Source organism: Crocuta crocuta, unplaced genomic scaffold, assembly GCF_008692635.1.
Source record: "Crocuta crocuta isolate KB4526 unplaced genomic scaffold, BGI_CrCroc_1.0 scaffold176, whole genome shotgun sequence".
Taxonomy (NCBI): domain Eukaryota; kingdom Metazoa; phylum Chordata; class Mammalia; order Carnivora; family Hyaenidae; genus Crocuta; species Crocuta crocuta.
In genome coordinates this window covers 859,421-873,659 of record NW_027531905.1, presented here as the reverse complement: position 1 = coordinate 873,659, position 14,239 = coordinate 859,421, and the positions used below count along the sequence as shown (strand labels likewise).

The following is a 14,239-nucleotide window of genomic DNA, read 5'->3' as shown; positions in this document are numbered from 1 at the left end:
AGAGAGAGAGAGAGAGAGAGAGAGAGAGAGAGAGAGAGAGAAAATGAATCCAGAGCAGGCTCCAGCCTCTGAGCTGTCAGCACAGAGCCTGACATGGGGCTTGAATGCATAAACTAGGAGGTCATGACCTAGTTAGCTGACTGAACCGCCCAGATGCCTCCTTTTTTAAAATTTTTAATTTTATTTTTGAGAGAGAGAGAGAGAGAGAGGGAGGGAGGGAGGCAGAGAAAGAGGGAGACACAGAATGGCGACAAGCTGCAGGCTCTGAGCCATCAGCACAGAGCCTGACGTGGGGCTCAAACTCACTAACTGCGGGATCATAAGCTGGGTGAAAGTTGGACACTTAACCAAATTAACCAAATGAGCCACCCAGGCGCTCCTAGCTGGATACTTTAGAAGCGAATGGGCAACTACTGGGCTTGGAGAATTCAGTCTTTCACTTGCCTGATTACTAAGGATTGAGCCAAATGATTTGGCCCAGCTTTACAATCTTGTTTTTTTGGCCATGTTGCCCATGGTACTCAATTGACTGGACATTCACAACTTAATTTACAGATGGGAGTTGGGAGTGGTAGTGAGGAAAGGGAAGAGAGCCAACAGGGAGATACTACAGAACTTACACATCGCCTGAGCTGATGGTCATGATTTTCTGCAGGCCCCCAGTGTTTAGAAGGTCCCGTGCGTTCTGGTAACTATTTTGGATTATATTGTTCAACGTGTAGCAGGCAGAGGCTGTAGTTTCAATGAGAAGGTCAGTACTCGGGACTGTGTCAGGAATTATGGAAACCAAATCAGGCAGAGTTTCTTTGGCTACAAAATGAAAGAAGAACACTTGATTAAAAAGGTGGTCTCTTAATCTGAACGTCCCAATATATTTTGGGTAAAGAATATTTTAAAAAGGAACACAACTGGTTAAGAAATACATGGAAAGATGTAATCTCTCCAATATTCAAATTTTAAGAAAGGTTCTTAAAAAGAAGATACTCTGTGCTCCATACATTGAAAATCTTTTGGGTAGAAATGACAATGACCATTTAATAGAAACATCAAGAATTTAAAAAACTTTCACATCTTTTGATTTAGTAATTCCACTTCTGGAGATTCATCCTAAAGATATCATTTTAAAAATAGAAAAAGCTTTATGTAGAGATTATAGTATTATCTATGAGTGAAAAATGATAAAAAGCCTACATAACTCAATAATAGGAATATTATCTAAAACCTAGCTGCAAAGAGTATTATACATGCCCAAAATATTTATGAAACATGTATAACAAGAAAATACTTGTTATAATTCTTATGACAAATATACTTAAAGAATAAATAATACAAACATAGGAAAGAAATTAGGCAAAAGAAACATAAGAAATACACTAAAATATGAATAGTACTTGTTCTTCTACAATATTGATGGTGACCTAAAAACTAACTAATTTTCTTTCTTTCTTTCTTTCTTTCTTTCTTTCTTTCTTTCTTTCTTTTTCTTTCTTTCTTTCTTTCTTTCTTTCTTTCTTTCTTTCTTTCTTTCATCTTTTTACAGGCCACTGAATATATGTTGCACACATGTGACATGCATGTCACAACAAGATGAACTATTAGAGACTGAGGAGACTAAGATGGCTGGACATGCAATTAAGACATTCCTCTAGATTTGGCCAAGAGTTAGAGATCAGGACTGAGACAAACGCAAGCACACATTATCACAATATCTAAAACATGCCTGAAATGTAATGAAAAATGCATTTGAAGCTGAGTTATTCCATATCATTCAGTTTCCTTTTGTTTTGTTAAAATGAACTCTAATAATTTTTAGTTAACCACTAGATGTATGATCCAATTTTAATTACATGATTTATTTAGCTCTTTGCCTAAAACTTTTATCTGCATATGGGCATAGAGAGATGTCAAGAATAATATTCACCTAAGGCTACCAATGGTTATTTTCCAAGTGGTAGGAGGAAGTATTTTTGTGTCATTTGTTGTGCTTTTATTAATTGCTTGAATTTTTAAATGAACACCTCTTTTTAAAAAAAAACTGATGTTGTTATTCTTTAATAAAACCACCCAAAGGAATGATTTTCCACTTACCTAGCTTCTAGTTAAAAGTGACAAATATGGAATGAGAAGTCACATTGCTAAGCCATTAAATATTAACAGAAAAAAGTGTGACTATTATAATTACCCAAGCTTGTCAACAAAATTTAAGATGCAACGTATCAAGGCCAGAAATCACTCAAAGTAGGCAAACAAAGAAAACAGACAAACATTAAGTAGAGTAAAATACAAAAAAACCCTTGATTTTGCCAAGGCCATTTCCTGCTCAATTGAAGAATTAAATACAATGTTTATTTATTTAAAAAAATAAAGTATGGGCTGTACTATATCTTCCCGGTAGTTAGAGGATGGCTGACCTGAGACCAACAGCATTTCTGCCCTGAAGGCACATGCGTAATGTGTGGAGTGCAAATATTTCCATCAGCACTGTTTTAAAGATGGAGTCAACATTTCCTTTAGGAAAAGAAAAAAAAGTCAAAGGATGATATGTCTGATTAAAGTGCAACACAAAAGAACACAAAGGACAATGAGGAGAGCGCGGTCATAATTTTCAGAGTGCCTACAGCAAGGTTTCTTTCAGATTCGCTGAAAAATTTCCAGGCTCTCTCTATATTTATAATTGGCACGAAACCACTGTATGGAACCACCTGTCTAGTACTGTGTTGCTGGCTGGCTTTCGAAATGACATTATTAAAACATAATCACAGACTTCTTGTATAGTATAGTATAGTATCGTATCTGTGTGTGTGTGTGTGCGTGCGTGCGCGCGCGCACACACGCGAGTATGTGTATTCCAAATCAATCTAATCCACTAAAAACAAATGAGCATTTGTTTACAAATTTGGTGGAATTTTGTGAAAAACTAGTTTTCAAGTTGTCAGAAACGACTAATTTATGGAGCATTAGGAAGCATGACTAATTTTGGCATTGTTTTCCTATTGTCTCATTATACAGTTTTTTACTTGATTCACAAGTATTTATCAGGCATTTCTATGTATAAAGCAAATGAAAACATTATTCCATAGTGTAAATAGCTGTTGCCTTGGCAATAATACAGACTCTCAAAAAATAGAGCAAATGTTTCCTTGTACTCATTTCAAAACCATCTATGCCGAATCTGGTATATTCAGTAGGCTCCTTTTTGTCTTTTTTTTTTTTGAGTGTGACCTGTCCATTCATTCATTTTTTTGTAGTGCAAAAAGGAAAAAGCTTCTTTTTTTTTTTTTTAGAAAGAGAGAGTGACCAGGGGTGGGGGGGGGCAGTAAGAGAGCGAAAATCCCAAGCAGGCTCCACGCTTAGAGGGAAGCCCAATGCAGGGCTCAATCTCATGACCTTGGGATCAAGACCTGAGCCAAAATTAAGAGCNGAGACAGAGACAGACAGTGTGCGTGCGGAGGGTCAGAGAGAGAGGGAGATACAGAATCTGAAATAGGCTCCATGCTCTGAGCTGCCTGTCAGTACAGAGCCCGATGCGGGGCTCGAACCCACGAGCCGTGAGATCATGACCTGAGCCGAAGTCAGGCGCTTAACCAACTGAGCCACCCAGGCACCCCAACACCACTGTCTTTAATGTTTCAGAAGATCAGCGCTTAAGCAGGCCACCCAGAGAGCATTCTGAAAGCCAGGTGCATGGGTTAAAAAGACTATCCACAATGACACAACTGAAGGCAGAAAAACATCAAATGGGTACTTCCCTTGTTAATTATAATTAGGTCTAAAGTTTCCCTTCTGTAGTAATCAAAACAAGACCAAAAAATGCTGGGTATTAAAAAAAATCCTATTTGAGACCCCTGGAGAAAGATGATCCTTGATGCCTGGGTGCAAAGGCCAGGCCTATTTTATCACATTTTGTTCCTTAGTCACATTTTCATTTCATCATTGTAAAAAAAAAAAAAAAAAAAACAGTGATACAGTCAGTGTTTTATTGCATTTGTGTTTTCTTTCTTTTTTTTTTTACAGTTTATTTACCTATTTTGAGAGAGAGGGGAAGGGCAAAGAGAGAGGGAAAGAGAGAGAATCCTAAGCAGGCTCTGTGCTGTCACTGCAAAGCCTGATATGGAGCCTGATGTTGCAAACCCTGAGATCATGACCAAAATCAAGAGGTGGATGCTTAATCAACCGAGCCACCTAGATGCCCCTACATTTGTATTTTTGATATGTATTCACTACATGAAGACAGGTTTGCTGACTCACCAATTTCATTCTGCAGAGAGAGATTCCGAGACAAATTCCTCAGCAGGGAGACTGCCGTCTTTTTCACACTCGGATCACCAATGTGCAGCATCTTCCGGGTGTGCTGAAGGCCGTTTTCCTTCTGGACAACGGTCTGAGCTACTGACGTTGGCATCTGTTGCATGAGACATAGCAATATCACTGCATCTGACTTCATGCTAATATGAAATTTCTCTAGATTACTAGAGGCTGTTGAAAACTAAAGCTTTGACAAAACCAGCCTGAAGATACTTCCTTTAAATTTTTATTATGTTTTCAATTTTCTTACTGGATAAAAACAGCTTATCTGATATTTTTAAATAGAATATTGGATTTGGTTACCTACTATGTTTTTGCCTGGTCATAAATAAAATGGGCCTGTCTTCTCCTTTCTTTCTGCTTTATTCATATTTTCAGCTCAACATTGTGAAAAGGATATAAGGATGATGTTTTAGAATGAAATACTAGTGTCATGATATTAGTTGCATAATGTTTTCCATTTTTGTATTTTCTTATTTAAAAAAAAATTTTTTTTTAATTTATTTCTGAGAGAGAGAGAGCATGAGCAGAGGAGGGTCAGAGAGAGAGGGAGACGCAGAATCTGAAACAGGCTCCAGGCTCTGAGCTGGCTGTCAGCACAGAGCCCGACGCGGGGTTCGAACCCATGAACTGTGAGATCATAACCTGAGCTGAAATCGGACACTTAACTGACTGAGCCACCCAGGTGTACCAACAATTTTTGTAATTTCTTGAACTATTTGTGTAATGTAAGTATAATCTCAACTTGGTGGGTCTGGTGGAATTTACCCATGAAGACAACTGAGCTGAGAAAAATTTTAAAGGGCGATGCCTTTGATTAATATTCAATGTACTTGCTGGTTGTTGGCTTAGTCACATTTTCTATTTCTTCTTGCTCACATTTTGGCATTTTACTTATTTTAATAAACTTGTTCAATTATATAAAAAGCCAGCTTATTCCAAAAGAGATATTGAGCCTTTAGGGAAAAGAATGTATGGCTACTTAGAGTCTATCTAATTCTATGCTTTCCATCAGAGGCTGTGTATGCAAGTTGCTGGTCTAAGTCCAGGGCCACTCGAGACAAATCTTATTTGGAATTAGGAGAGCCACCTCCTCTCAGGGGGTCTGCATGCTGACCAAAACCTGCCTGGCATCCACAAACCTCTAATACAGGGATCTTGGCTTGTGTCTATAACTTCATAGATTTCTATCTGAAGCTAACTTGAGGCTGCCTGCCAGAAATTCCTATAATTCTTGACCATTCTTCAGGGTATCTATCTTCTGTTTATCTTATCTAAATACTGCTTATTTTCCCCTCCCTCTTGCCAATTGTTCTTATATTCTCCAGTCTACTTTTTAGAACAGGGGTTCTGAAGATAGGGTCCAGTAAAGGTTTTAGGAAGGGGACAGCAGGTCCTTAAAACTATTTTTATTTTGGGCCATCTGGCTGGCTCAGTTGGTGGAGCATGTGGCTCTTGATCTCAGGATTGTGAGTTTGAGCCCCATGCTGGGTATAGAGGTTACTTAAAAATTTTTTTAGGGGCTCCTTAGTCAGTTAAGCATCCGACTTTCGCTTAGGTCACGATCTCGCGGTTTGTGGGTTCAAGCCCCGCGTCGGGCTCTATGCTGACTGCCAGCTCAGAGCCTGGAGCCTGTTTCAGAGTCTGTGACTCCCTCTCTCTCTGACCCTCCCCTGCTCATGCTGTCTCTCTCTCTCCTAGAAATAAATAAAACATTAAAAAAAAAATTAAAAAAAATTTTTTTAAAGTGGTAGAAAAAACAAAACTTACTTTGGTGTTTATAATAAAATTTCTCAAATTTTATTAGGTACTCAAAGTGTCCAAGACTCAAAAGAAGTTTAATAATCACTATTTTAGAATGTTTTATTGTAAACAAGTCTGTGACACTAGCTTGCAGAGCACTCCATTTGCTCCACTCTGGGGAGAGTCCTTCCTGTGTAGCCATCCAGAGAGGAGGCTATTTATTCTGTACCGCTCCTGTGACTTGGGCACAGAGGTAGCTTAGCATTCCCCTCTCTCTCCAATGGCCTGTCTCAATGTCTTCCCTCACATTCCAGCAGCTCTAGTCTTCTGAGTCACTGCCATCCAGCTCTATCACTCCCATAGCGTTTTCTTTGTCATTTCAAGGCCCACTGTTCCTTTCCCAACATCTACTGGAGGCTTCAGAGCCTGGCTCAGAGCCTTGTTTACCCCCTATTCACTGTAGATGACCTCATTAATTATGCCATAGTTCCTAGACTTCCTAAATGTCACTAACCCTGATCTAATCCATACATCAGTCATTCACTTCCATGGTCATACAGAACCTGTATTCACCACAAAGCACCTTGCCTTTGAAAACATAAACTCAAATGTTATACTCTGTACACAACTACCTGTTCTCTTTGCTCTCTGTCCCTCACTCCTACCGTATTTCTTCTTCAGCCTCATCAAGAACTCCAGTGCCCTTATCTCAACCTTTATTCTCCACACATCAAGTTGTCAATCCTCTTCTGCTTTAGCTTTCTTTCTTATTTAGACTAGTTGTACGTGAACCAACACATCAAAAACTATCTTTCAATATTCTGAACTCACTTATCATTCCAGCTTATTTCCTACCTACCTAGTATAATTGTGAAACTGATTTTATACTTGGCCACCAAATACTGCTAGAGTAAACAGTGCATCTGTGGATTGGTACTTCTGCAAGTTTATGGTCTCCAGGCTCCAGTAGTTAACAAATGTTGCCAGTCAACTTGCTGTTTTTTAAAGGCCAGTTGGGAATTCAAAGCCTTATACCAGAATAACCCTTCTAAAAATCTGATTATGTTACGCCTCAGATTTAAACTCTGTAATGACTCTCCATTGTTTCCAGAATGGTGTTCAGTTGCTTTCATCTGGCCTGGCATCAATTTTCCTCTTTCCTTATCATTACTCCCTAATTCTCAAGGTTACAAACTACACTATCTCTCCTGCTAGAAGCTCCTTTAAAGGAAGAGATGATCTTATCCATCTCTTTTATCCCCTCTCAATGCCTTGTACGGTGCTAGAACATGAGAGGTCCTATGTAAATGTTTATTGAACTGAACTTTATGAATGTTAACAAGTTTTCCTAAAGATTTACTATCATCTCAGGAGATTGAGAAAGATTAAAAAGTCACAAGATACTTATTTCCTAAAATTTTTTTTTTCTCTTAAGACATAAGATGCTTTTAAAATTAAAATCTTGCTTTTGGGGCACCTGGTGGCTTAGTTGGTTAAGCGTCCGACTTTCGCTTAGGTCATGATCTCGCGGTTCATGGGTTCGAGCCCCGCGTCAGGCTCTGTGCTGACTGCCAGCTTAGAGCCTGGAGCCTATTTCAGAGTCTGTGTCTCCCTCTCTCTGACCCTCCCCTGCTCACGCTCTCTCTCTCTCTCTCTCTCTCCTAGAAATAAAAATACTTAAAAAAAATTAAAATCTTGCTTTGTACGTATATCATACTATACCACCTGATGATATATTCTTATATATAATAAAGAGCTTTGATGTTAGTATATAAAAGTGATCATTGGAAGCATGCAAGTCTAGATGAAGTCTGGATTCTCAAATGATGTTTAATCAATCAAGGGAAAGCATAGCTAAAATATTAGTCTTATTAATTCTGATTCATGGAGGGAAATGAGAAAGTCTGAAGTGAGATGGTCTTTAGAATTTGCTCAAAAAGGAAAGTAAACAGACAGATTTACCCAAGAGATTTTTCTATTTCACCTCTAGGGGATATGTGAGAATGACTATTAGTTAGTTGGTCAACTACCTGCAAAAAGCACTTCTAGTTTATATTGCCCTGATCACTAATGAGATTTTAAGCACCTTTTCAAATGTTTATTGGCCATTTTGTGAAGCACCTGTTCAAGTCTCTTGCCCATTTCCTATTGGGTTACCTTTTGATTGTTAATTTGATGAGTTTTTTATATTTTCTACATACCAAACTTTGTTACTTACACATGTTGCAAAAATCTTTTTCTACTTTGTGGTTTGCCTTTTTACTGTCTTAACAATGTCTTTTGATAGCATAGCAGCATAAGTTATTAATTTTAATGTAGTCAATTTATAAAATACATATTTTATAATAGTATGTTTGCATCCACTTTTAAAAATCTTCCCCTATTCTAGGTCATGAAGATATTTTTTCACAAGCTTTATAGTTTTGTCTTTAACATTTAAATCTCATTGCTGTTAGGAATTTGTTTTCTAGTAAGGTGTGAGGGTAGGGGATATGTTTTGTATTTTCCTAACAGATATGAAATTAAAAACTTTTAAAGTGTTTTAGAAATCGGAAAAGTGCTTATTTCAATGGTTTTTAACTTTGAATATGTGACATTTAATTAACTTATTTCTACTGATACATAATTGACATATATATTGTATTAGTTTTAGGTGTAAAACATAATGATCTGATGTATGTATATACTGCAAACTAATTACCATAATAAGTTAATATCCATCACTACACATGATTACAATTCTTTTTCGTCTTGAGGTAATCTTCTTAAGATCTACTCTCCTAATAATTTTTGTGTATACAATACAGTGTTGTTAACTATAGTCACCATGCTGTGCATTATATCCTCAGGACGTATTTATCTTATAATTGAAAGTTTATACCTTAATCTTTTAATTTATACTCTATTTTTAATTTATACTGTACTTAGTTTGCTAAATGGGCATATTTGATTAATCCTTTCTTTTCCCTTAATTATTATTAGAGTAACCATTATACTGAACCATTATATCTGAACCAATAAATTTTATTAATGTAATTTTACTGACTGGACATTACTGTCATAATTTTATATTATTAAAGAAATTTTTTTAAATGTTTTATTTATTTCTGAGAGAGAGAGAGAGGCAGCATGAGCAGGGGAGGGTCAGAGAGAGAGGGAGATGCAGAATCTGAAACAGGCTCCAGGCTCTGAGCTAGCTGTCAGCACAGAGCCCAATGCAGGGCTCGAACCCACGAACCGTGAAATCATGACCTGAGCTGAAGTCAGATGCTTAACTGACTGAGCCACACAGGCATCCCTATATTATTTTAAAATATTTATTTTGAGAGAGAGTATGTACACATATGTGTGTACAGGGGAGGGTCACGGAGAGAAGGAGAGAGAATCCAAAGCAGGCTCTGCACTGTCAGCATAGAGGCCAATGTGGGGCTCAATCCCATGAACTGTGAGATCATGACCTGAGCTGAAATCAAGAGTTGGATGTTTAACTGACTGAACCACCCGGACAGAAGCCCCACTGTCATAATTTTATACTTAAATATATAACCTATATTTTAGGAAATTACCCGTTTTAGTTTAAGCTCTTTGCACATGGCCATCAACTGCTCTGTGTTATGAACCCAAGTTTAATAGACTGGCTATTTTCTGAAACTATTTTAAATGCCCTGCTTTTCATGTTTTCCTATTCAATGATTCTTTCTGGAAATTATAAAACCAAGTATTTTTTTTTTATCATACCTATTTAAGCGTAACAAAATTAGGAAAAGTAATAACTAGAAAAGATATATATATGCAAGTTAAAATTTTAATAAAAAGCATCTTTTAATTTAAAAGAACACATCATTGTCCCATGGTGCTTAGGATTTTCTCCTATAAATCTCCAGTCAAATTACACTCTAACAACTCTGAGTACGGATTAATACCATACTCAGTTCAGTTGTAACAGTTACAACAGTTCAGTTGTAAGCCCCTTTTCAGAGGACTGGACAGGGCTACCATTAGGTATGATTTTAAATGCCTTGACACAATTAGGACAGTTATAAGGATATCTGCAATGCTTGGATTCCTTTTGGACTTAGAATCTCCGAGTACCTTAAATTCCTATTTGTTTGCTTATCCCAGTTAGATTATCACCAAACACAGGGATTTTATCTTATTTACCACTATGTACTTAGCACTAGGCTAGTGCCTGCTATATAGTAGGCACTTAAAAAAATGTTTGTTTAATAAATGAATGGAGGAACTTAAACTCTAGGTAATAAACTACATATTCAGAACTTAGGTAGCACAAATATTTCTGTATGTAGTACCTATCATCAGAAACATGATTTCTGGACTATTTGGATTCCATAAGAGATCTTGGAATAGAAGAGGCTAAAAGCCAAGCTTAAAGGGATAGCCCATAATGAGCCATATTCAGAACACAGTGAACTCAGATATCCATACACATACATGTATATTAAGTTAATTCCTGGCATTTTCTTTGAAGTTTGCTTGTAGTTAAGAGGAGGGCTTCTGTAGTTTGGGAAAGTGAAAAAAAAAATAGGTAATGGGAAACCCAGCATGGGAAAATGGGAAGGTAAGATGAGATGACTGTGTCATTCCTGGAAATTTCTTGTTTCCATCTCTTCATGCACAGTAAATTTTACAGAAAATCAGAGCGATTCAAGNCTACATCAGCCTGGGTCTTGAACTCACAGCCCCGAGATCAAGAGTCACATGCTTTACTGACTGAGACAGCCAGGTGCACACAGGGGAGGGGCAGACTGAGAGTGACAGAGAGAACTTTAAGCAAGCTCCACACCCAGAAAAGAATCTGATGCAGAGCTTGATCTCACAACTGTGAGATCATAACCTCAGCTGAAATCAAGAGTCATGCATGACCAAATGAGCTACCCAGGTGCCCCTCGTTGTGCTAAGAGAAATATTGGTTTTAGTATTTCACAATTTTGGTTCAAAACAGAGCAAACTTCTCTGTAAACACATTAAAGAATAAACATGTTTTCTCAAGTAAAGAATAAAGGATATTTTGTTATCCACAAGAGTACTCCTTTCTTTGGGGATGGATAACTGGAAATTGGACATATAATGAACTATTGTGGGGGGTTATTCTAATAATTTCATGATCAAGGCAAGGAATATAAGCTTAGTTCAAATAAATAATATTTATAGAATCCTTAACTATGAAGTAAGATGTAAAATATATAGGGAAGGAAGCAACCTATCACTGTTTTATCTATTTTGACTTGGCTGGTATTAAAGTAAGTGCATCAGGAAGAGAAGCAGCTCCTTATTATGAAGTTGAGTTTCTGGGACACAAAAGCACAGATGTCCTTTTCAACTCCATACAAGGTAGATATCTGGTATTTTTGCTTACCCAGGACTCATTCTTCCTCTTGGTGATGAGCCACCCCTTCAGCCTTGCAGTCCATGTGATACAAGCGGCAGTGACCTCTGCCTGCTCTAACTCATCCCCAAAATTCACATGTGGGCACACTACCCAGTCCTGGCCAGTGAGAACATCACAGGCTCCTAGCCACAGGTACTGCTTCAGAAATGGGCAAGTGACTCATGTCTTGAGTTCCAAATGGAGTTATTGAGAAAACAGTAGTTTCTTTCCTGTGGGGACACTGGGCTGGACAAAATGTAAGTCTGAAATCAACGGTGACCTTTGCTGCCATATGAGGAGAGCCTTTGAGCATAAAACCAAAGGGAAAAGAGAACCCAGAGATAAAGTTATTAACTATAACTGCTGGGGCACCATACCCACCATGACAGAAGAAAGGCCCACCTTGGACTTTTCAGTTAAATGAGCCAAGAAATTCTTCTTCTTTGTCCAGGCCAGTTTAGGTAGGATTCTGAGACTTGTAACTGAAAGAGCTCTAATATAAATATCTAGGAGTCTTTCACCCACAGCCTGACTTGGCTCTGCAGAAATGGAGGCTGAAAGTCCTAGAAAGCTAGAACTCCTGCTGGCAATTACTGAAAACTGTCTTGACCGGAGAGAGAAAACTTTTGCTCTTACTTCACTATCTCATCTCTGAACCTGATGGCGGCATGCCCTACAACATCATTTTTTTTTTTTAAGTTTATTTATTTATTTTGAGAGACAGAGAGAGCAGGGGAGGGGTAGAGAGAGGAGAGAGAGAATCCCAAGCAGACTCTGCACTGTCAGCACAAAGCACTACATGAGACTCGTACTCACGAACTCTGAGATCATGACTTGAGCTGAAACCAAGAGAAGACACTTAACCAACTGAACTACCCAGGAGGCCCAACAATGTCATTGTTTTCAAAAAGCAGAAAACCAGGGGTGATACTCACTGGTCCACTTCCTGCTGTGAGATTCTGCAGAGCTCCCAAGGATGCTTCCTGAGTGTAGTTTCGGACACTCTTGGCGATCAAGGACAGATACATCCTTATCACAATGGAATGCCACAGCCACTCCACACCCTTTGGGTTGCTTTTTTCTTCCGGCATTGGCATGTCCTGATATTGCTAACCACATACATATTGAAATCCAGAATTAATGCCTTCCAGTCATTTCTGTAATTCCACACCCAAACCAAGAGACCAGAAATACCATCTAATCTAGAGAGACTAATACTCGGCATAATAACAAGCACCTGATATGGAAATGAAAAGCCATATACGTATGATTTCCAATCAGTTAACTTTGAGCTCACAATGACTGTTTTTCCATAACAACATCCCATAAACTTCCCAACTTTACATTTCATAGTGAAAGAGAACCCATGAGAATTAAGCATAGGCTGTTCTAGAATAGTTTTCAGGCTGCTGTTAAGCCAAAAGCTAAATTAGTCACAACCACTCTGGAGATAAGAAAAACAGTCCTCTCCCCTCAGTCTTGTGTAGCTGTCTGGGATATAACATCAGGATTCTAAATTTACCAGTTGCTCTCCAAGTTCACAAATATGCACCATGATAGTCTGAAGAACAGGAGGGGTTACATTCTTCCAGTTTTCACGAAATGCCAGAATGGACAGTATTCCTTCACGTGGGTGTACTTTTAGGATATCCAAATGCCAAACATCAGGGTTGCTTTTAATGTTAAGTAATTTCTACATGACTGGCTATGCTGTATTAAGCTGATTTCCTAATTTGTAAAGCCTACAGCAGTATGATGTCGTGGCGAACAATGCAAATCTGGAGCCGGACTGCCCAGGATGGAATTCCATCCCCTCTACTAATTTCCTGAAAATTTCTGGGAAAATTCATGAACCTTTCTGTACTTCTGTTTCTTCATCAGTAAATGCGCGTATCAACAGTGCATACCTTGTAAGGCCAATGTAAGGATTACAACAACTTAGAATCGTGCCTGAGATATACTAAGTACTCAGAAATACACACAGGCCCACTTTTGCTTTCAAAGTCCTCCCAACATACCTCTTTTATTTTTCTGCTTCGACTGCCAAAACACCCAATACTTTTGTTGTCGTCAGCCTGAATAGTCCGGTTTTGAATATAGATACTCTGGGAGTATCTGTCTGGGAGCTCTGTCTCCAGCTGGTAGGAGAGGTTATGAAGAATGCACACACAGTTCTCCGTGGCCTGAGAAAAGAGGACGTGCATATTGACCATACACATGTAGATGTCCTTTTGCAGGTATGCCATCACAGGACTTGTGAGGCTTTAGATCTCACAGAGTTTACTAGAAGCTGTAGGGTGTGCTTGGCCTATTGGGTTCCTTGGGGGAAGTGGAATGAGTATGACTAGATCACGAATGGTCATGACCACAATACTAAGAAGTAGAGGCTGAATTTCTTACAACCCTGAAAAAGCCTTTCCAGTTCACTTTTAAGAGTGTGTTCAGAACGATTCTATATTTTAAGATACATAATTTAGTAGCTACATGGAACTGGAAAACAGAAGCTATTGTTTGTAGGACCAGTTAGAAGGGTAATGCAGTGATCAGTATGAAAGACGCGCAAACCAGGGCAGCAGCTGTATGAGGGAGGAGCGGACAGACAGAGGGCGTGTCTGAGGTGGGGCGCACCTGGTTTGCTGCCTGGTGGATTCCGGATGTGGGATGTGAGGGACGGAAGGCAGTGGAGAGTACTCAGATTTCTGCCTTCATTTGGTGGGTGGTAGTAATTACTAAGGGGAGTTATTCAGAGAAGGAGCAAGTTTGGGAGTAAGAAGATATGAATTTAAGTTCATTACTGCACAT

At 38.5% G+C, this 14,239-nt stretch overlaps 1 protein-coding gene across 1 annotated transcript in view; it reads right to left on the bottom strand.

Annotated features, from left to right (window-relative positions):
• Positions 1 to 14,239, bottom strand: part of PKP2 (plakophilin 2) — a 79,510-nt gene that overhangs the window by 3,192 nt on the left and 62,079 nt on the right. Inside the window, exons 7-10 of the mRNA XM_077774526.1 lie at positions 13,456 to 13,620; positions 12,373 to 12,546; positions 4,249 to 4,402; positions 621 to 810 (exon numbers count right to left, since the gene is read on the bottom strand). Coding sequence (XP_077630652.1) covers positions 621 to 810; positions 4,249 to 4,402; positions 12,373 to 12,546; positions 13,456 to 13,620 — 683 coding nt within the window. The remainder of the gene's footprint in view (positions 1 to 620; positions 811 to 4,248; positions 4,403 to 12,372; positions 12,547 to 13,455; positions 13,621 to 14,239) is intronic.